The following is a 26415-nucleotide window of genomic DNA, read 5'->3' on the forward strand; positions in this document are numbered from 1 at the left end:
AACTGAGCAATCAGAGGAGAAGGGCCTTGGTCAGGGAGGTGACCAAGAACCTGATGGTCACTCTGACAGAGCTCCAGAATTCCTCTGTGGAGATGGGAGAACCATCCAGAAGGACAACCATCTGTGCAGCACTCCACCAATCAGGCCTTTATGGTAGAGTGGCCAGACGGGAGCCACTCCTCAGTAAAAGGCACATGACAGCACACTTGGAGTTTGCCAAAAGGCACCTAAAGGACTCTGACCATGAGAAAAAAGGTTCTTGGGTCTGATGAAACCAATATTGAACTCTTTGGCCTGAACGCCAAGCACAACTTATGGAGAAAACCTGGCACCATCCCTACGGTGAAGCATTGGGGTGGCAGCATATGCTGTGGGGGTGTTTTTCAGCGACAGGGACTGGGAGACTAGTCCGGATCGAGTGAAAGATGATCTGAGCAAAGTACAGAGAGATCCTTGATGAAAACCTGCTCCAGAGTGTTCAAGACCTCAGACTGGGGTGAAGGTTCACCTTCCCAGAGGACAACAACCCTAAGCACACAGTCAAGACAATGCAGGAGTGGCTTCGGGACAAGTCTCTGAATGTCCTTGAGTGGCACAGCCAAAGCCCGGACTTGAACCCGATTGAACAACCCTGGACAGAGCTTGAGAGAACCTGCAGAGAAGAATGGGAGAAACTCCTCAAATACAGGTATGCCAAGCTTGTAGGGTCATACCCAAGAAGACTTGAGGCTGTAATCACAACCAAAGGTGCTTCAATAAAGTACTGAGTAAAGGGTCTGAATACTTATGTAAATGTCTTATTTTGAAAACATTTGCATTTAGAATACATTTAAAACTTCATGCACAGTGAAGAGTTTGTTGTTTGACTGAGGAGGGTGCAATTGCGGTCTGCAATTCCGGGCGGTCCTCGATTTGAGCATTCCTGCATCTGCAGAAACCCCTCTTTATACTTCTGTTGGTCCATATTTAAACCAGGACAGGCAGGAGATGGGGGCGCTCCAGTACAGTAGGTACCATGACTTTGGATGTCAACCACCGCCAAACCCCACAGATGAAGGAACCAATGGGATGCTTGAGGGGGGGAGTGCCCACATGGGATGCCCACATGCAGGAACGCCCCAAATTGCGGGCAACAATAACACGCTATTGGAGAGACGAGCCATGTGCAACATGCAATCCCCGTTACAAGCCTGCTAGAGTTTGCGGCAGGGGGACGACCAATATCCATGGATGAAGCCTGAGCTGGAATGTGAAGCTAACTCAAGCTGGTTAGCTTTAGAAGACCCTGAGTAGAACTAGCTTGCTTCGTAGGATACCCCTGGTGTGCAGCCTGCAGCAGCCTATCATTTTAACTGAGGGGCAGCTCTGTGTTGACCTGGGGTTCAGGGTCGGTATGTCTCTAGTCAGAACATCACGGAGGGTAAAGTCAGTGGGCAGGTATTTGGGTGAGGCTGCTGGATTTGTTTGGTGGCCATATTTATGTTTCATCACCATATGAAAAATGATTATGCGCTTGGACTGGCAGACCAAGAGGACAAGACGGAGATGCCCCTGAACTCGGTAAGTGGCTGTCTCCTGGACACATGCGCATCCATCATCGTCCTCAAAAGCTAATTTCTCAAGTAAATGCACACATTCATTCAGGTTACAGACCATGTAACTAGGCCTTGGACCCCTAGACATAATGAGTCAGGTTACAGACCGTGTAACTAGACCTTGGACCCCTAGACGTAATGAGTCAGGTTACAGACCGTCTAACTAGACCCCGACCCCTAGACATAATGAGTCAGGTTACAGACCATGTAACTAGACCTAGGACCCCTATACATAATGAGTCAGGTTACAGACCATGTAACTAGACCTTGGACCCCTAGACGTAACGAGTCAGGTTACAGACCATGTAACTAGACCTTGGACCCCTAGACATAATGAGTCAGGTTACAGACCGTGTAACTAGACCTAGGACAGACCATGTAACTAGACCTTGGACCCCTAGACGTAATGAGTCAGGTTACAGACCATGTAACTAGACCTTGGACCCCTAGACATAATGAGTCAGGTTACAGACCGTGTAACTAGACCTAGGACCCCTAGACATAATGAGTCAGGTTACAGACCATGTAACTAGACCTTGGACCCCTAGACATAATGAGTCAGGTTACAGACCATGTAACTAGACCTTGGACCCCTAGACGTAATGAGTCAGGTTACAGACCATGTAACTAGACCTTGGACCCCTATACGTAACGAGTCAGGTTACAGATCATGTATCTAGGCCTAGGTCCCCTAGACGTAACGAGTCAGGTTACAGACAATGTAACTAGACCTTGGACCCCTAGACGTAACGAGTCAGGTTACAGACCATGTAACTAGACCTTGGACCCCTAGACGTAACGAGTCAGGTTACAGACCATGTAACTAGACCTTGGACCCCTAGACGTAACGAGTCAGGTTACAGACCATGTAACTAGACCTTGGACCCCTATACGTAATGAGTCAGGTTACAGACCATGTAACTAGACCTTGGACCCCTATACGTAACGAGTCAGGTTACAGATCATGTATCTAGGCCTAGGTCCCCTAGACATAACGAGTCAGGTTACAGACCATGTAACTGTTATGAGAATTTTGTTCACAATGTTCATAAACTGAACTTCACTTAAACTACTCTGTCTGTTACTAAGAATTTGTAAGGTTCTTATTGAAATGAAACAGACAGAGGCCAGTCTACAATAGTCAGCATGTTTATTTACGAGAGCTCTGCTGTGCATATACAAAGATGTTACCTTTATAACTTTCTCTTAACCTACACACATACATACACACCAACATCAGGATTTTCTCATGAAGTCTCACCACAGTTTATTACCACTCAGCTGACAGTTCCAGTCTCCCCCAGATACGAGAAACCTGGAGGGGCTCTCCCTGTCCTATCTTATCTCCCCAGAGTTACAGCCGGGTCGGTTCAAACATAGGTTAATGCCCCTCTTCGTTCTCTTTCTACACACACATACATTCCTTTCTTCCTAGGTCTATGCTACATAACCTCTTTCTAATGAATAAACATTAGTTATCATTATAGAAAAACAGGGAAGAATTCTGTTAGTTATAGTTCTATGTTAAATGTATACATCATTTAGTCATTATTCATAAAATTCATATCAGTAACTAGGCCTAGGACCCCTAGACATAATGAGTCAGGTTACAGACCATGTAACTAGGCCTAGGACCTATAGGCATAGCGAGTCAGGTTACAGACCATGTAATTAGGCCTAGGACCCCTAGACATAACGAGTCAGGTTACAGACCATGTAATTAGGCCTAGGACCCCTAGACATAATGAGTCAGGTTACAGACCATGTAACTAGACCTTGGACCCCTAGACATAACGAGTCAGGTTACAAATCAAATCAAATTTTATTGGAAACATACACATGGTTAGCAGATGTTAATGCGAGTGTAGCGAAATGCTTGTGCTTCTAGTTCCGACCGTGCAGTATTCTAACAATTTCCCAACAACTACCTTATACACACAAGTGTAAGGGAATGATTAAGAATGTGTGCATATAAATATATGGATGAGGGATGACCGAACGGCATAGGCAAGATGCAGTAGATGGTATAGAGTACTGTATATGCATATGAGATGAGTAATGTATGGTATATAAACATGATATAAGGTGACATTGTTTAAGTGACTAGTGATACAGACCATGTAATTAGGCCTAGGACCCCTAGACATAACGAGTCAGGTTACATACCATGTAATTAGGCCTAGGACCCCTAGACATAACGAGTCAGGTTACATACCATGTAATTAGGCCTAGGACCCTAGACATAACGAGTCAGGTTACAGACCATGTAATTAGGCCTAGGAGGCCCCCTAGACATAACGAGTCAGGTTACATACCATGTAATTAGGCCTAGGACCCCTAGACATAACGAGTCAGGTTACATACCATGTAATTAGGCCTAGGACCCCTAGACATAACGAGTCAGGTTACATACCATGTAATTAGGCCTAGGACCCCTAGACATAACGAGTCAGGTTACATACCATGTAATTAGGCCTAGGACCCCTAGACATAACGAGTCAGGTTACATACCATGTAATTAGGCCTAGGACCCCTAGACATAACGAGTCAGGTTACATACCATGTAATTAGGCCTAGGACCCCTAGACATAACGAGTCAGGGTTAGGCCTAGGACCCCTAGACATACGAGTCCATGTAATTAGGCCTAGGACCCCTAGACATAACTTGGAGTCAGGTTACCATGTAATTAGGCCATACCAGGTTACATACCATGTAATTAGGCCTAGGACCCCCCTAGACATACCATGTAATTAGAGTCAGGTTACATACCATGTAATTAGACCTAGGACCCCTAGACTTGACCCCTAGACAGAGTCAGGTTACATACCATGTAACAGGTTAGGCCTAGGACCCCTAGACCAGGTTACCATGTAACTAGACCATAGACGAGTCAGGTTACATACCATGTAATTAGGGCCTAGGACCCCTAGACATAACGAGTCAGGTTACATACCATGTAATTAGGCCTAGGACCCCTAGACATAACGAGTCAGGTTACATACCATGTAATTAGACCTAGGACCCCTAGACATAACGAGTCAGGTTACATACCATGTAATTAGACCTTGGACCCCTAGACATAATGAGTCAGGTTACAGATCATGTAACTAGACCTTGGACCCCTAGACATAACGTTATGGGCTTCCTAACAATACATTAAAAAAGCATTATAACAACAATAAGCTATGCAAGTGACTCTGAAAATAGCCTTGTTGTTTTTGAATTTTGTACACTTTTTGAATGGTCTTCAATGGGCAAAAACTTCATTAAAGGCATCTGGCAGAAGTAAATACAACTGCGTTTTGATGAAAAGCCATTAACACGGAAATATGACGTAGGAATGTGTCATTAATTAATGTACAGTAGTGGGAATATTATTTTGTACATTTTTCTTCACACATGTGCATTATCTTGTTTTTGATATGTTTTACTCCTGCTCTCAGTCTCTTTGCAATCATCAACAATATGTTATCTAATGTGACATTTCTGAAATTCTTACCTGGCGGTGCAGTTCATATATCCACTTTGTAGCACAAGGAATGTTTCTATTCGGCTCAATCTATCCTAAAGAGGCCAGGCCATTCACAGCGATACTCATGACAAGAAGAAGGTGTCCAGGACACATAACTGAAGTCACTGTGAATTCTGCGTCCTCATTCAATCTTGCAAGTTCTACATTGGAGAGGGCAAAGAGACTCTCTGTCCTCTGATACAGCTCCTCCTCAGTCAGAACAGCCAGACCTGCATCTCTCAGAGAGAGGGTCTCCCCACTCCCTGCTGCCACATGCTGCACCTGGAGGACAAGCAGCACAGGCATAAGCTTACATGCACTCTTTTCTAAAAGGCCATATAGGACTAGAGGCTCAATCAAGCAGGTGTGAACTCACCAGGATCTGTAAGGCCTGTAAGACTGGAGGACTGCAACAGGATCCCAACACAGAGAGACCCTCATCTGTCATTCCTGAATAAATAAATATACACACATAAAACCACAGTAGTGAACCTAGTTTCCCAGGAACTGATCAAATAATAACTGGAGAATCCTGTGAAAACTGCTCTCTATCTCACCGTCCATGGCACTGACAATGAGGTGGACGGCACTGAGAAGTGAGGATCTGATCACGTCCTCATCCTTCCCAACACATTGGTCTACAAGATCCAGTATGGCCTGGACTGTTTCCCTCTCAGACTCTTCCAGGTCACCCAGGTCAGAAGTCTCACCTTCACACAACTGTTCCAGCTGTGATGAGAGAGAGAGAGAGAATATGAAAGACAGTGAGAATGTTACAGATATTCAGGGTGATATATTCATTCCTGCTATTAGTTGTGTGTGTGTGTGTCTACATTGTGTGTGTGTGTGTGTTTGTGCCCTGTTTCTGTACGTCTCACTCACCACACTCTCCAGCACACTGACTGTCTCTCTGTCCTCCATGGTTGTCTTGAGGAGCTGGAGCAGAGAGGACCGTTTGGCTGCCGGCAGGACTGACAGCAGCTGGAAATGACGACTCAGTTTCTCCAGTTCTATAAACACACAAACAACAGACAGACCATGTTACTTTGTCAAAGTGTGATCAGTTATTTTTTTTGTATACCAAAAGTGGTAACTTCGGAATTACTAATCAAAGAGAACAACTTAAAAATGGAACATTCCATTCAGTAGACTACATGTTGACCAGATGTTCACTTCTGTAGACTACATGCTGACCAGACGTTCCATTCAGTAGACTACATTACATGTTGACCAGACGTTCCATTCAGTAGACTACATGTTGACCAGACGTTCCATTCAGTAGACTACATGTTGACCAGACGTTCCATTTAGTAGACTACATGTTGACCAGACGTTCCATTCAGTAGACTACATGTTGACCAGACGTTCCTTTCAGTAGACTACATTACACGTTGACCAGACATTCCATTCAGTAGACTACATTACATGTTGACCAGACGTTCCATTCAGTAGACTACATGTTGACCAGACGTTCCATTCAGTACATTACATGTTGACCAGACGTTCCATTCAGTAGACTACATGTTGACCAGACGTTCCATTCAGTACATTACATGTTGACCAGACATTCCATTCAGTAGACTACATTACACGTTGACCAGACGCTCCATTCAGTAGACTACATTACATGTTGATCAGACGTTCCATTCAGTAGACTACATGTTGATCAGACGTTCCATCCAGTAGACTGCATGTTGACCAGACGTTCCATTCAGTAGACCACATGTTGATCAGACGTTCCATTCAGTAGACTACATGTTGACCAGACGTTCCATTCAGTAGACTACATTACATGTTGACCAGACGTTCCATCCAGTAGACTGCATGTTGACCAGACATTCCATTCAGTAGACTACATTACATGTTGACCAGACGTTCCATTCAGTAGACTACATTACATGTTGACCAGACATTCCATTCAGTAGACTACATTACATGTTGACCAGACGTTCCATTCAGTAGACTACATTACATGTTGACCAGATGTTCCATTCAGTAAACTACATTACATGTTGACCAGACGTTCCATTCAGTAGACTACATTACATGTTGACCAGATGTTCCATTCAGTAGACTACATTACATGTTGACCAGATGTTCCATTCAGTAGATTACATGTTGACCAGATGTTCCATTCAGTAGACTACATGTTGACCGCTAAACAGGAGACATTACCCTCCACTGGCATTATTACCTTTGTTCAGATTTAAGGGGCTGTTGGCATCAAAGTCACCTCCCAGGTCCATAATTCCATCCGCTTCAATGTCATCCTTTGATGTAACCTTTTCAAAGCCCCCATTGTTGGAGAAGAGGCACAGCTCTGTGGACAAGAGCAGACAACAGTCATAACCAGTCACACACAGACAGATACACACTATACTATACACTATACTAAATACAGTGGCTATACTAAATACAGTGGCTGTACTAAATACAGTGGCTATACTATATACAGTGGGATATACTAAATACACTGAGGAACATAGATGCTGGCTGTGTACTTTACCATGGTACTTAACCATGCAGCTATACCTGGGAGATTGACAAACCATACACTTCCTCACCAAACTGTCCATTGCATTTGACGTAGAGTTCAATCAGACTGAAGGCCACGACAGTATATTCAGGAATCTTCAGCGACACATCACTATCTGTCTGAGTACTGCCACTCTGCTTCATAGAGTCCTGTGGAGGAAATGTCAAATCAGTCAGAGACGTTTGGTGTCCAGACGACCCAGATTCTAACCCAGACAGTCATCTATACTACACCATTACATCTTCAGGAAGTGGTTCTAATGATAAAAACAGGAAATTATCTATGTGGGAGTTCAGGGATACATTATTCATCACTCCTGAACAGACATCTGTTATCTGTCAATATGCTCCTGACATTTATTTTATTTATCATAAAGTGTTATTATTGAGATTAAAAATCAATTTTAATCTTTTAATTTTAATCTTTTAATCTTTCTTCCTACCTTCACGCTCAGGGCACTCATGTTGGCTCCTGCATTGCCACGCTTCCGGACTTTGTTTGTGACCTGGCAAGGTTGTGATGTCATAATCCTCTCCGTCAACACCCCTAATATTGCCCTGGGCTTCTCCCGGGTCTGCTTGATCACAGGGTGGGTCATGTCCAGGCGTCTGCAGGAGGGACCCAAATAAATGATACAAAATATAGAGTGGACGAGGAAATATTATTTAAAGCTATTAGTTATGCTTCTTACTAGAGGGTTATTCTTGAACTGCATGTATTTTATGTCCTTCGCCTTTACAACCATGAAAAACACTGTTTGGGGTAAGGGGCAGCATTTTCACTTTTGGATAAATAGCGTGCCCAAATTTAACTGCCTCCTACTCTGTCCCAGATCCTAATATATGCATATTATTATTAGTATTGGATAGAAAACACTCTGAAGTTTATAACTGTTTGAATCATGTCTGTGAGTATAACAGAACTCATTTAGCAGGCGAAACCCCGAGGACAAACCATTCAGATTTTCTTTTTTTTTGAGGTCACTGTCTTTTCAATAAGTTTTCATGGGGAATCCAGAATTCTAATCGACTTTCCTGCCATTCCTACCGCTTCCACCGGATGTCACCAGTTTGTAGAAATTGGTAGAGGTTTTTCCTTTGTGTAATGAAGAAGTACCATAGCTCAGAATGAGAGTCACTTCATGTGTACCTTTTGATAGAGGTGCGGAACCAGAAAAGTAGCGTCAGTTTGTTTAGCTCCTGTATTGAACACAGATCATCCCGTCTTCAATTTAACCGATTATATACGTTTAGAAATACCTAAAGTTGTATTACAAAAATAGTTTGAAATGTTTTGGCAAAGTTTACAGGTAACTTTTGAGAAATTTTGTAGCGATGTTGCGTATGTGGCAGGGTCTACAGTCAATCACAGATTACAAAAAGAAAACCAGCCCAGTCACGGACCAGGATGTCTTGCTCCCAGGCAGACTAAATAACTTTTTTGCCCGCCTTGAGGACAATACAGTGCCACTGACATGGCCCGCAACCAAAACATGCAGACTCTCCTTCACTGCAGCCGAGGTGAGTAAAACATTTAAACGTGTTAACCCTCGCAAGGCTGCAGGCCCAGACGGCATCCCCAGCCGCGCCCTCAGAGCATGCGCAGACCAGCTGGCTGGTGTGTTTACAGACATATTCAATCAATCCCTATCCCAGTCTGCTGTTCCCACATGCTTCAAGAGGGCCACCATTGTTCCTGTTCCCAAGAAAGCTAAGGTAACTGAGCTAAATGACTACCGCCCCGTAGCACTCACATCCGTCATCATGAAGTGCTTTGAGAGACTAGTCAAGGACCATATCACCTCCACCCTACCTGACACCCTAGACCCACTCCAATTTGCTTACCGCCCAAATAGGTCCACAGACGATGCAATCTCAACCGCACTGCACACTGCCCTGACCCATCTGGACAAGAGGAATACCTATGTGAGAATGCTGTTCATCGACTACAGCTCAGCATTTAACACCATAGTACCCTCCAAACTCGTCATCAAGCTCGAGACCCTGGGTCTCGACCCCGCCCTGTGCAACTGGGTACTGGACTTCCTGACGGGCCGCCCCCAGGTGGTGAGGGTAGGTAACAACATCTCCACCCCGCTGATCCTCAACACTGGGGCCCCACAAGGGTGCGTTCTGAGCCCTCTCCTGTACTCCCTGTTCACCCACGACTGCGTGGCCACGCACGCCTCCAACTCAATCATCAAGTTTGCGGACGACACAACAGTGGTAGGCTTGATTACCAACAACGACGAGACGGCCTACAGGGAGGAGGTGAGGGCCCTCGGAGTGTGGTGTCAGGAAAATAACCTCACACTCAACGTCAACAAAACTAAGGAGATGATTGTGGACTTCAGGAAACAGCAGATGGAACACCCCCCTATCCACATCGATGGAACAGTAGTGGAGAGGGTAGTAAGTTTTAAGTTCCTTGGCGTACACATCACAGACAAACTGAATTGGTCCACCCACACAGACAGCATCGTGAAGAAGGCGCAGCAGCGCCTCTTCAACCTCAGGAGGCTGAAGAAATTTGGCTTGTCACCAAAAAGCACTCACAAACTTCTACAGATGCACAATCGAGAGCATCCTGTTGGGCTGTATCACCGCCTGGTACGGCAACTGCTCCGCCCACAACCGTAAGGCTCTCCAGAGGGTAGTGAGGTCTGCACAACGCATCACCGGGGGCAAACTACCTGCTCTCCAGGACACCTACACCACCCGATGTCACAGGAAGGCCATAAAGATCATCAAGGACAACAACCACCCGAGCCACTGCCTGTTCACCCCGCTATCATCCAGAAGGCGAGGTCAGTACAGGTGCATCAAAGCTGGGACCGAGAGACTGAAAAACAGCTTCTATCTCAAGGCCATCAGACTGTTAAACAGCCACCACTAACATTGAGTGGCTGCTGCCAACACACTGACTCAACTCCAGCCACTTTAATATAATGGGAATTGATGGGAATTGATGTAAAATATATCACTAGCCACTTTAAACAATGCTACTTAATATAATGTTTACATACCCTACATTATTTATCTCATATGTATACGTATATACTGTACTCTATATCATCTACTGCATCTTTATGTAATACATGTATCACTAGCCACTTTAAACTATGCCACTTTGTTTACATACTCATCTCATATGTATATACTGTACTCGATACCATCTACTGTATCTTGCCTATGCTGCTCTGTACCATCACTCATTCATATATCTTTATGTACATATTCTTTATCCCCTTACACTTGTGTGTATAAGACAGTAGTTTTGGAATTGTTAGTTAGATTACTCGTTGGTTATTACTGCATTGTCGGAACTAGAAGCACAAGCACTACACTCGCATTAACATCTGCTAACCATGTGTATGTGAAAAATAAAATTGGATTTGATTTGAAGTTGGAAGCGGTGTTTTTCTGGATCAAACGCGCCAAATAAATTGACATTTTGGATATATATCGATGGAATTAATCAAACAAAAGGACCATTTGTGATGTTTATGGGACATATTGGAGTGCCAACAAAAGAAGCTCGTCAAAGGTAAGGCATGATTTATATTTTATTTCTGCGTTTTGTGTCGCGCCTGCAGAGTTGAAATATGCTACTCTCTCATTGTTTACCTTTGTGCTATCATCAGATAATAGCATCTTATGCTTTCGCCGAAAAGCCTTTTTGAAATCTGACATGTTGGCTGGATTCAGTACGAGTGTAGCTTTAATTTGCTATCTTGCATGTGTAATTTAATGAAAACTTGATTTTTATAGAAATATATTTGAATTTGGCACTCTGCATTTTCCCTGGCTATTTTCCATGTGGGACACAAGCGTCCCGCCTACCCCAGAGAGGTTAAAGGCTCTCTTCAATCTGTAACACTGAAGCGTTAGACTTTTAAAGGTAATTTCTCTTTGAGCCGACATATGCAATGCTTAATGTGAATGCTGTCTCTGCCAAATACATTTTTTACTACTTAAAATAAAAAATTGTCTTTACATGTCAATCACACTGTAAAGCTGAATTTCCATGATGGGGATTGAGTACAGCCTTAAAATGAAAAATAGTTAGACATTATAAGTGTTTTAGTTGATATTGTATAGATCAATAAAAACCAAGAAGGCTATTAAAATACTTTTTATAACAAATATAATGTGTCCCTAAGTTTCATGTCATTAGTGTTCCCACCTTGTAAATCACTCATTAAAATAATATAAAAAGGACATTAAGCATTCTCTCAAGTGGCAAACTATGGGTCTAAATATTGACTCCTTGGGCAGGTGAACCGTATGATTGTAGTTAACATACCAACCTGGACTCCTTGGGCAGGTGAACCGTATGATTGTAGTTAACATACCAACCTGGACTCCTTGGGCAGGTGAACCATATGATTGTAGTTAACATACCAACCTGGACTCCTTGGGCAGGTGAACCGTATGATTGTAGTTAACATACCAACCTGGACTCCTTGGGCAGGTGAACCGTATGATTGTAGTTAACATACCAACCTGGACTCCTTGGGCAGGTGAACCATATGATTGTAGTTTACATACCAACCTGGACTCCTTGGGCAGGTGAACCGTATGATTGTAGTTAACATACCAACCTGGACTCCTTGGGCAGGTGAACCCTATGATTGTAGTTAACATACCAACCTGGACTCCTTGGGCAGGTGAACCATATGATTGTAGTTAACATACCAACCTGGACTCCTTGGGCAGGTGAACCGTATGATTGTAGTTAACATACCAACCTGGACTCCTTGGGCAGGTGAACCCTATGATTGTAGTTAACATACCAACCTGGACTCCTTGGGCAGGTGAACCGTATGATTGTAGTTAACATACCAACCTGGACTCCTTGGGCAGGTGAACCCTATGATTGTAGTTAACATACCAACCTGGACTCCTTGGGCAGGTGAACCGTATGATTGTAGTTAACATACCAACCTGGACTCAGGGATTGAAGTGAACGTAAATCTGTCTCTCTCCATTTAGTGTAATATGTTACGTTTCGTATGTATTCATTTGTGGATGTCCATCATTCATTTCGTATGATATGTTACGAATTACTATTCGTATGACATGTTACTAATTGCAATTCGTAAAATATGTAATGAATTTGCAATATGTATGATATGTTACGAATTTCACTTTGCTGTGGCTAGGTGGGCAATGTTAGCTAGGCGCTAGGGTTTAGGGGTTAGAGGTTAAGGTTAGAGTTAAGAGTTAGGGCTAGGAGAAGTGTTAGCTCACATGCTAAGTAGTTGCAAAGTAGCTAAAAGAAAGTAAGCAGTTGCAAAATTGCTAATTAGCTAAAGTTGTCCATGATGTGATTTGATGCGTACATTTTAAGTTGCTAGAAATTTAAATAGGAGGTGGTTTTCAAATGTTCTAATTAGCTCAAATGTTAAATTTGTCCATGATATGATTGAAACACACAACCTTTGGGTTGCTAGGCGTTCGTGTTATACGTCCTCCACCCCACCCTCTTTTTGTTTTTTTTCTTAAGTAATCATACATATCATACTAATTCCACAAATTAACTTTTAAAAAGGCACACCTGTTCATTGAAATGCATTCCTGGTGACAACCTCATGAAGCTGGTTGGGAGAATGCCAATAGTATGCAAAGCTGTCATCAAGGCAAATGGTGGCAATTTGAAGAATCTCAAATATAAAATATATTTTGATTTGTTGAACACTTTTTTGGTTACTATATGCTTCCATATGTGTTATTTCATAGTTCTGATGTCTTCACTATTATTATACAATGTAGAAAATAGTCAAATAAAATAAAAACCTTGAATGAGTAGGTGTTCTAAAACATTTAACTGCTAGTGTACACAATCCATGTGTCAATTGTCTTAAGACTTAAAAATCCTTCTTAACATGTCTCCTCCCCTTCATCGACACTGATGGAAGTGGATTTAACAAGTAACATCAATAAGGGATCATAGCTTACATCTGGATTTACCTGGTCAGTCTGTGATGGAAAGAGCAGGTGTTCTTAATATTTTGTACAATCAGTGTATGTACAGTATAGGGCAACTCACTTGTCTTTCGAGTAGTTAACCACCTCCTTAACTTTCACCTCCTCTTTCTTCAGTCTGCCAAAGGACGACTCTTGTTCGTTAGAGTATTTTAAGGCCACGTTAAGTTTTAAATCAGCCAACAATCCCTCCACATTTCCTCCTGCCTTCATTTCTTCTATGTCACCAAATGTCCCACTGTGGTCCACGAAGTCAGACTCCTTGACATCTGAGGGAACATTCAACATTAGAACCTTATGCATTTATAACACAGCACATATCTAAACTCAGCAAAAAAAGAAACGTCCTCTCACTGTCAACTGCGTTTATTTTCAGCACACTTAACGTGTAAATATTTGTATGAACATAACAAGGTTCAAAAACTGAGACATAGACTGAACAAGTTCCACAGAATTGGAATAATGTGTCCCTGAACAAAGGGGGGGTCAAAATCAAAAGTAAAAGTCAGTATTTGGTGTGGCCACCAGCTGCATTAAGTTCTGCAGTGCATCTCCTCCTCATGGACTGCACCAGATTTGCCAGTTCTTGATGTGAGATGTTACCCCACTCTTCCACCAAGGCACCTGCAAGTTACCAGACATTTCTGGGGGGAATGGCCCTAGCCCTCACCCTCTGATCCAACAGGTCCCAGACTTGCTCAATGGGATTGAGATTCGGGCTCTTCGCTGGCCATAGCAGAACACTGACATTCCTGTCTTGCAGGAAATCACGCACAGAACGAGCAGTATGGCTGGTGGCATTGTCATGCTGGAGGGTCATGTCAGGATGAGCCTGCAGGAAGGGTACCACATGAGGGGGGAGGATGTATTCCCTCACAGTGTTGAGATGGCCTGCAATGACAACAAGCTCAGTCTGATGATGCTGTGACATACCGCCCCAGACCATGAAGGACTCTCCACCTCCAAATCGATTCCGCTCCAGAGTACAGGCCTCGGTGTAACGCTCATTCCTTCGACAATAAACTCGAATCCGACCATCACCTCTGGTGAGACAAAACCGTGACTCGTCAGTGAAGGGCACTTTTTTGCCGGTTCTGTCTGGTCCAGCGACGGTGGGTTTGTGCCCATAGGCAACGTTGTTGCCGTGATGTCTGGTGAGGACCTGCCTTACAACAGGCCTACAAGCCCTCAGTCCAGCCTCTCTCAGCCTATTGCGGTCTGAGCACTGATGGAGGGATTGTGCATTCCTGGTGTTACTCAGGCAGCTGTTGTTGCCTTCCTGTACCTGTCCCGCAGGTGTGATGTTCGGATGTACCGATCCTGTGCAGGTGTTGTTACACGTGGTCTGTCACTGTGAGGACGATCAGCTGTCCGGCCTGTCTCCCTGTAGCGCTGTCTTAGGCGTCTCACAGTACGGACATTGCAATTGATTGCCCTGGACACATCTGCAGTACTCATGCCTCCTTGCAGTATGCCTAAGGCACGTTCACGTAGATGAGCAGGGAACCTGGGCATTATTCTTTTGGTGTTTTTCAGAGTCAGTAGAAAGGCCTCTTTAGTGTCCTAAGTTTTCATAACTGTGACCTTAATTGCCTAACGTCTGTAAGCTGTTAGTGTCTTAACAACCGTTCCACAGGTGCATGTTCATTAATTGTTTATGGTTCATTGAACAAGCAGCATGGGAAAAAGTGTTTAAACCCTTTACAATAAAGATCTGTGAAGTTATTTGGATTTTTACAAATTATCTTTGAAAGACAGGGTCCTGAAAAATTGACGTTTCTTTTTTTGCTGAGTTTATTTGTTAATTAATTAAAATCAGTCCGTGCATGATATAGCCTAGCTGTTTGAGCCTAAATGGACTAATTTGCCTTGATGCTAGATTAGCATACTTGCTTGAATACTGACTAATTTCACAATAACACCATGTATTCTTGTAGGCTAAATGTTTTAGCCTAGTTGACATTTAGGTTTCCATTGTATTGCTAATTGTTCTTGTGGTTGTGTGATACATTCATCCTGTTGGTTACAGCCCCATAAGGGAGTGGATGTCCTGCTTGCAGACATTTGCCACCTCAGGGGTTTGGCCTGTCGATGCGGCAACATGCCAGCTCCGAGGAAGAAAAGGTGGCATGACCTCTTTCAGAAGGTACTGTATGTATTATGACGAGAGATAATGGCCATGCATAGGCCTATGACATTTGAACTTTGTGTTAATCTAGAAAACAGACTATATGACTAGAAATACCTGTCATTAAATGTAGGTATTAAATACTAATGAACAGAAACTTTATTACAATATTAGGCCATCAAATTGTCATGGCATATTGTTACAAAGAGACTATACACAGTATCAAAGTCTCAAGCTGTGATCTTATCAACCAATCACGACAGGTTAAGGAAAGTTCCAGAGAGAGCTGGAGATCATCACCCCTTGACTCCCGGATTTGGGTGTGTGAGAGGCGTAGTGGGGCGAGCCGCTTGAGAGTGGTGTGAGATGGTGAAGTTACCAGCAGAGGACTTCCTAACACATGCTTCCTTACGTATTGTTACAGGTAGAGAATTGCCCAATGTAGGTCTGTGGACAACTCTGCTCGGGGGGCTTCAGAGAGGGGCTTCAGAGAGGTGTCTGTGGACTTCACCCCAGGAGGTAAATTAAAGCTTTTAAGCTAAAACAACGTTTATTTTTCTGATTTACTGAAATTAGATACCATATGGTAGTGTATTTTTTAAGCAGGTCTCTACCTGTGGACCTGCTGGGCCAGCACCTACAACTCCACCTGCACCTAAAACTCCACCTGGAACTCCATCGGCGCCTACAACTCCTCCGGCGCCTACAACTCCACCTGCACCCACAACTCCACCTGAAACTCCACCGGCGCCTACAACTCCTCCGGCGTCTACAACTCCACCAGCGCCTACAACTCCACCAGCGCCTACAACTCCACCTGCACCTACAACTCCTCTGGCGCCTACAACTCCTCTGGCGCCTACAACTCCACCAGCACCTACAACTCCACCAGCACCTGTCTGCTTGAGGGGGAATGTACACAGCTGTGACTATAACTGCCGAGAATTCTCTTTCTTGGTAGGTAAAAATGGCTGGCATTTGATTGTAAGGAATTCTAGGTTGGGTGAGCAGAAGGACTTGAGATCCCGTATGTTATGATTACACCATAAGTCGTTAATCATGAAGCATACACCCCTGCCCTTCCTCTTCCCAGAGAGGTGTTTATCTAATACCTATTTTTTACTTAAAAATTGCACTGTTGATTAGGGCCTGTAAAGTAAGCATTTCACTGTAAGGTCTACCTGTTGTATTCGGCTTCCTTATAACAACAACCTGAATTTCACTGTACCCTACAATTACATATGTTACATGTTACTTATAAACTCAATCTATCTAAGCCATTGTTATTGTACCATAAAACGTCAATTGTTAGCCTGGGTGTTTATTTGCTTATATCATTGAACACAACAGGTGCTTATTAGAGACAGGCCTTTTTTTGCCAGGTGTCTATTTCCTTAATGCACACAACTTTTGCTAGTTTGCATACTGATAGTTAATTGTTTAATTCCAGTATTCACTTCCAGCCTTTTTATCAATTTCTTCATTTTCTGCAATAATGTATTGTCATTTACACACTGTTACATTCATTTGGTCTTAGTATGCCACTATTTCTATTTGTTTTCTTATTTTCCTTGAATGAATCGATATTTTCCTCTTTGACTGTGCATAGTGGTCAGCATTTTCGCCAGTTCTTTTTTCGTTAATGAATGGCAATCGGCCGATTTCTGGGGGTTTGTACTCCTAAAGTTCTTGCCAGTTATCTTGCAGTTCTCAGCTGTTGCAGGCAATGACTAGCAGTTTCTTACTGGCAATAAAAACGGACGATTGCCACCATTTCCCCCGAGTCATTACTGAATTATTTAATGTAACAAATCAAACATAACACCTTGTAAACAATTCATTTATATTACACTTGGCGTCGTTTTTTTTCTGAAATGTGTGCCATTGCCAGGCTATTAAAGCTATTTCAGACCGCGTTTAACTGAAGTTTTACGGTAATACAAAGAGGATATTGTAAGCAAATTGTTCCCGGAGGTCAGGGTTGCCATGTCCGTTATTTCCATATGAGGACGGCCGTTGCTGAGAGAGTGGTGGGGAGGACCGGACAGGTGTGTGTGGGTTGAGAGAGAACTGCAGCAGGCAGCTTAGTCTACTATTGGCTGAGACGTGAGTGAAAGGAGGTTGAGCAGCACCCTCGTCGTGACAACTTTTTACTAGTTGTCGGTTGGCTATTTAGAACGTCATTATGGAGACAACTATATATTAACACGCTAGAACTGATGCGGACCAAGAAATAAGGGCGACAAAACACTGGAAACGACTTTGGGAGCACTAGAGCGCCATGGAAGCAAGTCGGTCGGAGGTGGTTTAAACTCGATTCTAATGTCATCTTTGCTTATGGAAAACTGTATCAAGCATAGTGTTTTACAGATGCTCAGTTCTAGGGTCTCGGGGGCTGCGTGAGTGGAAATGTGAAATAGAAGTTATGGAACTGCCTCGCGTGATTCTGTTGTGGGGAAAATTCCACAATGAAACTGGCATTAAATGTGGAGAATTACACATTTGCATCTGTTTGCCATCAAGTAGCCTATTAATTGATATGCCATTGCTGGCTACTGTAGAATATCATTTGAAAAAATAAATATGTTGAAATTGAGTTGCTGGAGTCAATGCAAATCAATTTGTGCCACTTGTGCAGCCTACTTGGAGCTGGAACACGGATTTAATAAATAGCCTGTACCTTCAGTTTATTGTTGTTATAGCCTTGTGTTATTATGAAGTTATTAATGGCCATGTTTAGTTTATTAAATTGTAAGTTATCAAAGCTCTATCGCAATTGTCATTAATTGTTAGAATGCATTAGATTGAAGTTAACAGTCAGTCAGATTAGGCTACAGGTAAACAAACACTGGCTGTTGTTGACAAGCATAGTCAGTTCATATACATATTATTCATATTTAATTCAGTGATTGAAATTATGACCACATCCCAAATAGCCTATTCCAGCAGGCTATTGGTTAACACAAGCACCCTGCCTGAGGGGCTGCTCTGGTGTTTACCTGGGTTTAAAGGTTCGTCTTCAGGTTCTCCGGGTTTCAGCACATCACTCAGGGAAAAGCCTCTGGACTGGTATTTGGGTTCCTGCCAGAAGCATCCACATCTGGGCCTGGTCTTCACAATGAGTGAGAGGAGATTCAGTTTACCAGAGCTGTCGTTCAGACTGGACACAGGAATCAGGCTACCGTTAGAATCTACTTCCTTCAACATGGATTTTACGGCCTTGGAAATCATGATGGTGGTGGATCGTGTTTCTGGCTGCAGCAGATGACAAAGACACAAATGACAAAGATGTCTAAGAAACAAAACTAGGATGAACACATAAACACTCAATACAACAGCTTCAGAAGAGCATTCTAAATACATTTCACACACATGAAAGATGGCAAGGCACTCAATAATGAAAACACAAGGTTCACTTTCCCTGGGAAAAGAGTGGATCAGAACAGAGTAGCATTGCTTTTGACAAGACAGGAATACAAACAGGAAATAATTTCAGTCAAAAATGTTGGTCATTCAAGACAATCAAAAGCATGCTGTCTTTTATTCTGATTGCAACACTGCTTCAATACCTGGTTCCCACTGCTTCTTCCTCTGGGTCCTTATGACTTAGAGATACGTTATGAATGAGATAGGAATATGTCTGAAATGCATTAGCTAAGAGTTCATTACATACTAGTAGGAGGAGTCTCTTTTACTGGGAAACTGTCCTGTTCCACTCTTACATTCCTGCTCTTCACTTCTGTTTTATTTCATGAGAAAATAACTTAGAGCTACTTTAGAGCTACATGCCACATTACTGGGAAGTATATTCTGGTTTGATGTGTTGTCATCCTCATGTCAGTGAAGCAGTTTTGGGGAGTAGTTCCTACATGCAATTCAACAAAGCACAGTTTAGTTCTTACAAGTACCTGGATGTTCGTATTGTTAGGTTCTAATTCTCAGAGTAAAAACTCGATGGACACTATGAAAGGTTAAACCAAGTTTATTCATCCCAAAGGATCAAACAGCTGTACAGGCAAAGACATAGTTTCACCCATTGTAGTATACATACCCCACTTTGAGTGGTCTCCTCCTTATCGCTAAAAATGGCATCTTTATTTCTAGGCAGGATGCTAAGTGATATGGGCAATACACGGTTCCTCCCCTTATCAGTACTGACACATATGAACGTGTTCCCTGCACTCAGCCCCTCCCAAGCGTACTTATGGCACCCCTCATGTCTCTATTATAACTAATGATTCATAATATAACTCATGATTCATGATATAACTCATGATTAATAATATAACCAACGATTAATAAAATAACTAATGATGAATAATACAACTAATGATTAATAAAATAACTAATGATGAATAATACAACTAATTATTAATAAAATAACTAATGATGAATAATATAGCTAATGATTAATAAAATAACTAATGATGAATAATACAACTAATTATTAATAAAATAACGAATGATGAATAATATAACTAATGATTAATCATTTAACTAGTGATTAATAATATAACTTATGATTAATAATTTAACTAGTGATTAATGATATAACTTATGATTAATAATTTAACTAGTGATTAATAATATAACTTATGATTAATAAAAGTTAAAGTTCAGAAATCCAAATCCATCAATATGAACAATGTGCTTAGCTGGAAAGTCCAAGTAGAGTGTCTGCTCCAGTGTCCAACAACACCTCTATTTCCTACACAGACTCAGGGTTATTAGAGTTACCAGAGAATAATGCTCCTGGTCTTCAGGGGAAAGCCCTCATTGATCTACTCTGGTTGTGCGCAATTGGCGCATTCACAATGGTTCGATGGGTGAGTGAATTCATTGGGACAGTGCAACAGCCGTACTGGGATAGTCAGTCAGCTGTAGCCCAACAGCACGTACTGGGGGACTCAGTCAGCTGTAACCCAACAGCACGTACTGGGGGACTCAGTCAGATGTAGCCCAACAGCACGTACTGGGATACTCAGTCAGCTGTAGCCCAACAGCACGTACTGGGGGACTCAGTCAGCTGTAACCCAACAGCACGTTCTGGGGGACTCAGTCAGATGTATCCCAACAGCACGTACTGGGATACTCAGTCAGCTGTAGCCCAACAGCACGTACTGGGGGACTCAGTCAGCTGTAGCCCAACAGCACGTACTGGGGGACTCAGTCAGCTGTAGCCCAACAGCACATACTGGGGGACTCAGTCAGCTGTAACCCAACAGCACGTTCTGGGGGACTCAGTCAGCTGTAGCCCAACAGCACGTTCTGGGGGACTCAGTCAGCTGTAGCCCAACAGCACGTTCTGGGGGACTCAGTCAGCTGTAGCCCAACAGCATGTACTGGGATACTCAGTCAGATGTATCCCAACAGCACGTACTGGGGGACTCAGTCAGATGTATCCCAACAGCATGTACTGGGGGACTCAGTCAGCTGTAGCCCAACAGCACGTTCTGGGGGACTCAGTAGCTGTAGCCCAACAGCATGTACTGGGGGACTCAGTCAGCTGTAGCCCAACAGCACGTTCTGGGGGACTCAGTCAGCTGTAGCCCAACAGCATGTACTGGGATACTCAGTCAGATGTATCCCAACAGCACGTACTGGGGGACTCAGTCAGATGTATCCCAACAGCATGTACTGGGGGACTCAGTCAGCTGTAGCCCAACAGCACGTTCTGGGGGACTCAGTAGCTGTAGCCCAACAGCATGTACTGGGGGACTCCGTCAGCTGTAGCCCAACAGCACGTTCTGGGGGACTCAGTCAGCTGTAGCCCAACAGCACGTTCTGGGGGACTCAGTCAGCTGTTACCCAACAGCCGTACTGGGATACTCAGTCAGCTGTAGCCCAACAGCACGTACTGGGGGACTCAGTCAGCTGTAACCCAACAGCACGTACTGGGATACTCAGTCAGCTGTAGCCCAACAGCACGTACTGGGGGACTCAGTCAGCTGTAGCCCAACAGCACGTACTGGGGGACTCAGTCAGCTGTAGCCCAACAGCACGTACTGGGATATTCAGTCAGCTGTAGCCCAACAGCACGTACTGGGGGACTCAGTCAGCTGTAGCCCAACAGCACGTACTGGGGGACTCAGTCAGATGTTTCCCAACAGCACGTACTGGGGGACTCAGTCAGATGTATCCCAACAGCACGTACTGGGGGACTCAGTCAGCTGTAGCCCAACAGCACGTACTGGGGGACTCAGTCAGATGTTTCCCAACAGCACGTACTGGGGGACTCAGTCAGATGTATCCCAACAGCAGGTACTGGGGGACTCAGTCAGCTGTAACCCAACAAAACGTTCTGGGGGACTCAGTCAGCTGTAGCTCACTTGGGTGCTGCTATAGAGATTCATTAGTAGTGTCCGCCCATGAAGGCTTGATGTCATTTGCCACAGATAAATCGACATACCAATTTCATAGTTGTTTATCGTTTTCTAGTTAGCTAGTTGAAAAGTCATCATGAATCTTGTCAACAATCGCCTAGCAAATTATTTTCAAACTTGTTGAGATAAAACATATTGGAGCTCACCAACCACTGAACAGACCTCAGTTAAAATAGAGCAAGTTAGAAAATAATTAAACCTGAGTTTGGATGGAACTTTGGATGGAACTTGTGTGACGAAGTGAAAATGTTGTTTCCATCAACCTCACGCGCAATGTAGATATCAAAGAATGCCGCAGTTGGTGGGTAGAGTAGTGGGTGAAACCATTCACTTCAGGAAAAGGTGTGATATTGTTACCCTCCCAATGAGCTTATCATATAAACTACAACGCGAAAAGTACAGTTTACTTCACTTTTAATCATGTCAGCACAGGTAGCAGCCGTTTACAGTCTTTCTTTAGTTTTTGATCCTTACTCTTCCCAATCAGTGTTGCCAACTACTCAGTAAGGAAAGTAGCTATTGGCTGTCCTAAAAGTCGCTAGAAGTCGCTAAATGACGTCAGCGCTCAATTTGCATAATTGGCCATGTATATATAATTGTGATGTATGCTGTAGGAGAGAGGAATAACGTCGTGGGAGAGACACATATTTTTGGTAAAAAACACCCTGAATATGTTTATAACTACAAATGAACTTTCTTCTGTCGATTTTCTTTTTTTTATGTCACAATTCCAACCCTCTTCCTTTATCCGGGCTTGGGACTGGCAAAAGTGACCCAAAAGAGACACTCTGGCGAAGTTACTTTGTGGGTGTTTTTTGTTTTTAAGTTGAGTTTTTTACATTTACATCCCGCCCTGATTGTAAGCCAGGGCGGCTTCATTTGCAGTCTGGACGCGGAGGGGTGAACGTCTCCTGCTCTGACTGCAGCTGGGAGGGACTGCTGCGCGAGGACTAGGCCGCCTGTGAGTGCTTTGGGACCGGGGGTGGGGGGGCACCCGCTGCTCGTTGAGAAGAGAAATAACAATACGTGCTTCACGTCAGAGTCTCCAATAACACCAGAAAAAGGCGCTGGATTTGTCGCTAGTCGCTTTTTTGAAAATGTGTCGCTAAGGGGTCTGAATACTCGCTAAATATTGGCAATATTGTTCCCAATTCACTTAAACTATATTTCTTTATTTCCAATGGGCTTCACCAGAGTATCCCATAGTGTCTGGAATACAACTGTATTAAGCCCCTTACAACACCCCCCTGCAAAAACGACATGTTCTCTCAAACATTTCACTGGCCTCAAAACAAACAGAATATGTAAGTACTGGTCATGAGAACAATGGAGAAAACTGGCCTAACAGCCATATAACTATCTAGACGTGTCCCGTCTGCCTTTATGGGCAAAAACGCAACCCCCACTAAACACTATCACACTGACTAGTAAAGGTAAACGAGAAAATATATACACATCAGAACATGTCTAGTTGGTATCCTGATAAGAGCTTGGCAGCCCTAAAGTGTTATAGGTTAGAATTTCTCTGGGCCTACTCTGCGGGCTGAACGGAGGGGCAAGGTCATGGGTGACCCCAATGAATCAGTGTCCACTTCGTCATGAGAGGATTGAGTCTGCGTAGAGGTGGATCAAAGAATCACCAGCAGCAAGAGCGGCGACATTGGTGTATACAGAGAAGAGAGTCGGCCCGAGAATTGAACCCTGTGGCACCCCCATAGAGACAACAGGCCCTCCGATTTTACACCCTGACACACATTATCAGAGAAGTAGTTGGTGAACCAGGCGAGGCAATTATTTGAGAAACCAAGGCTGTTGAGTCTGCCAATAAGAATGTTGTGATTGACAGTCGAAAGCCTTAGCCAGGTCGATGAATACGGCTGCACAGTAATGTCTCTTTTCGATGGCGGTTATGATATCCTTTAGGACCTTGAGCGTGGCTGAGGTGCACCCATAACCAGCTCTGAAACCAGATTGCATAGCGGAGAAGGTACGGTGGGATTCGAAATGGTCAGTAATCTGTTTGTTAACTTGGCTTTCGAAGACCTTAGAAAGGCAGGGTAGGATAGATATAGGTCTGTAGCAGTTTGGGTCTAGTGTCTCCCCCTTTGAAGAGGGGGGTGACCACTGCAGCTTTCCAATCTATGGTAATCTCGGACGATACGAAAGAGAGGTTAAACAGGCTAGTAATAGGGGTTGCAACAATTTTGGCCGATCATTTTAGAAAGAGAGGGTAGGGAAGGATGAGGACGAGATCAGATCCTCACTTCTCAGTGCCGTCCACCTCATTGTCAGTGCCATGGACGGTGAGATAGAGAGCAGTTTTCACAGGATTCTCCAGTTATTATTTGATCAGTTCCTGGGAAACTAGGTTCACTACTGTGGTTTTATGTGTGTATATTTATATCTTCAGGAATGACAGATGAAGGTCTCTCAGTGTTGGGATCCTGTTGCAGTCTTCCAGTCTTACAGGCCCTGCAGATCCTGGTGAGTTCATACCTGCTTGATTGAGCCTCCAGTCCTGTATGACCTGGAGTTCATTTTTCTAGGTTTTTGTTTATGTAAATGTATTTGGGTTTATGTAAATGTATTTGGGTTTATGTAAATTTATTTGGGGTTTATGTAAATGTATTGGGGTTTATGTAAATGTATTTGGGTTTATCTGTGGCAAATGACATCAAGCCTTCTAATGCGGACACTACTAATGAATCTCAATGGCAGCACCCAAGTGGGCTACAGCTGACTGAGTCCCCAGGCTAGCCTCTCCATAACAGATCACTGAGGGAGGCTGAAACAGCTGCATTAGGGAGCTGCCTTTCCTCAAATCAAATTGACCAAAATAACAGTACAACAGGGAACATGTACTGTGTGCTTTATTAGCTCAAGCAATTACAAATCAAATGTGTTTGAATGAAATCCAGAATTACATGCAGAACAGCGCCATCTCCCGGATAGTGGTGGGGCTGCCCTGAATGATGTATTGTATCAAAGTATAGGTCACATCAATTACACGTTTAAGTAATTTAGGAGTTTCTTAAATGGAGGCCACCGATCTCAAATCTAAGGTAATTTAACCTTTAAAAGTAATTTACTTAATCATTTACTAAAGAGATTTGATTAATCATTTTGCTCATTATCTTTGTAATGAGTGATCTACAAGGCTGTAACACTAATGATATGAAATACATTTGTTTATTTTATAGCATTCAAAATAATATATCTCTAAATCTCCAAAATAACTCTACTCATCAATACTGGGACAAGCCTATTTGCTTCTAAGTATTTTAAACAATGCATAAAAATCAAGTTTTGCAGTATAAATGACTTTCATTATGTTTAAACATTGATAAACAGTTCAGTATCAATTAAAACATGCATCATGTCTAACTATTTGTCATTTTAAAGTGTTTTTCATTGTTGCAAATTCTAGGGATGCAGATGCCACATTAATTCCTGTGCTGCTTGTCCTCCAGGTGCAGCATTTGGCAGCAGGGAGTGGGGAGACCATCTCTCTGAGAGATGCAGGTCTGGCTGTTCTGACTGAGGAGGAGCTGTATCAGGAGTCTCTTTGGTTACACTGAAGAGAGAGGAGGACACACTGAGGACAGAGATGAAGGACCAGCCTGGATACCTTCCTCTAGTCATGAGTATCACTGTGAAAGGCCTGGCCTCTTTAGTGTAAGGAGGGAGGGAGAGGGAGAGAGAGAGACCATGCAACTTGTAAATCCCATTTGAACTGATACACTCAGTATTCCATTCCATGTCTTACTCTTGCACTAGTTGAGCCACAGAACTAGTGATCAACAGAGTATGTATCCTTGTAATGTTTTCAGTAAAGTTCAACAAACGACATCAGACGTCCCGACCTCCATTCTTCTAGTCATTAGATAATACAACATAAAGTGGGACATTACAGAGGGGGGGGGGTAGTTTATTAGGATCCCCATTAGATAATACAACATAAAGGCACATTACAGAAGGAGGGAGGGAGGGAAGGAGGAGGGTGGGGATCCTACGTTTTAGCATTTTCAAGTGACCCACATGTCAAGAACAGAAACAGAATCCTGTTCAAAATACTGTTAACCAGAATCATGTCCCAAAAACAAGTCTGTTATTCTTCTAGACTCATTTGAAAGTGTAAACTTTCTCACATTACTGTGCTACCAGGTTCAAAAAGTGTACTTCTTAAACAAGTCCAGCACCCTGGTAATCTTGATGTCTAGAATACCAGGGTGATGAAGATGTTATTCTTTTTAATAATTATTGTATACGCAAAG

The 26415-nt window shown here is 43.2% G+C and overlaps 2 protein-coding genes and 1 long non-coding RNA gene across 7 annotated transcripts in view; 2 read left to right on the forward strand and 1 right to left on the reverse strand.

The window, feature by feature from the left end:
- Positions 1–16797, forward strand: part of LOC112222652 (gasdermin-E) — a 36061-nt gene extending 19264 nt beyond the window's left edge. Inside the window, exons 10-12 of one of the 3 annotated variants that reach the window (XR_006082646.1) lie at positions 15660–15776; positions 16183–16277; positions 16349–16797. Coding sequence is in view for 1 of the 3 variants with exons in the window: in XM_042317151.1 (XP_042173085.1) it covers positions 15660–15776; positions 16183–16203 (138 nt within the window). In the remaining 2 variants the exon portion in view is untranslated. Of the gene's footprint in view, positions 1–15659; positions 15777–16182; positions 16285–16348 lie in introns of those variants that run through there. The other 2 variants (XR_006082647.1, XM_042317151.1) reach the window with 2 other exon arrangements.
- On the reverse strand, positions 4483–19568 carry LOC112222651 (gasdermin-E). Its single transcript, XM_042317146.1, has 10 exons — positions 19328–19568; positions 18758–19013; positions 13695–13899; positions 8086–8251; positions 7672–7792; positions 7302–7427; positions 5990–6117; positions 5665–5836; positions 5484–5557; positions 4483–5389 (listed from the first exon to the last, which is right to left on the reverse strand). Exons 2-10 carry the CDS (start codon positions 18987–18989, stop codon positions 5156–5158), a joined length of 1458 nt encoding a protein of 485 aa, XP_042173080.1. The 5' UTR covers positions 18990–19013; positions 19328–19568; the 3' UTR covers positions 4483–5155.
- A 3189-nt stretch (positions 19569–22757) lies between these two features.
- LOC121845604 lies at positions 22758–25990 on the forward strand. 3 transcript variants are annotated; one of them, XR_006082648.1, is made up of 3 exons: positions 22758–23102; positions 24552–24625; positions 25612–25990. It is a non-coding gene; the product is annotated as an uncharacterized LOC121845604 (long non-coding RNA). The 3 variants fall into 3 exon arrangements; XR_006082650.1 differs by lacking the exon at positions 22758–23102 and adding an exon at positions 23117–23445; XR_006082649.1 differs by lacking the exon at positions 22758–23102 and adding an exon at positions 24303–24444.
- The last annotated feature ends 425 nt before the right edge of the window (positions 25991–26415 follow it).

Source organism: Oncorhynchus tshawytscha, unplaced genomic scaffold, assembly GCF_018296145.1.
Source record: "Oncorhynchus tshawytscha isolate Ot180627B unplaced genomic scaffold, Otsh_v2.0 Un_scaffold_1072_pilon_pilon, whole genome shotgun sequence".
Taxonomy (NCBI): domain Eukaryota; kingdom Metazoa; phylum Chordata; class Actinopteri; order Salmoniformes; family Salmonidae; genus Oncorhynchus; species Oncorhynchus tshawytscha.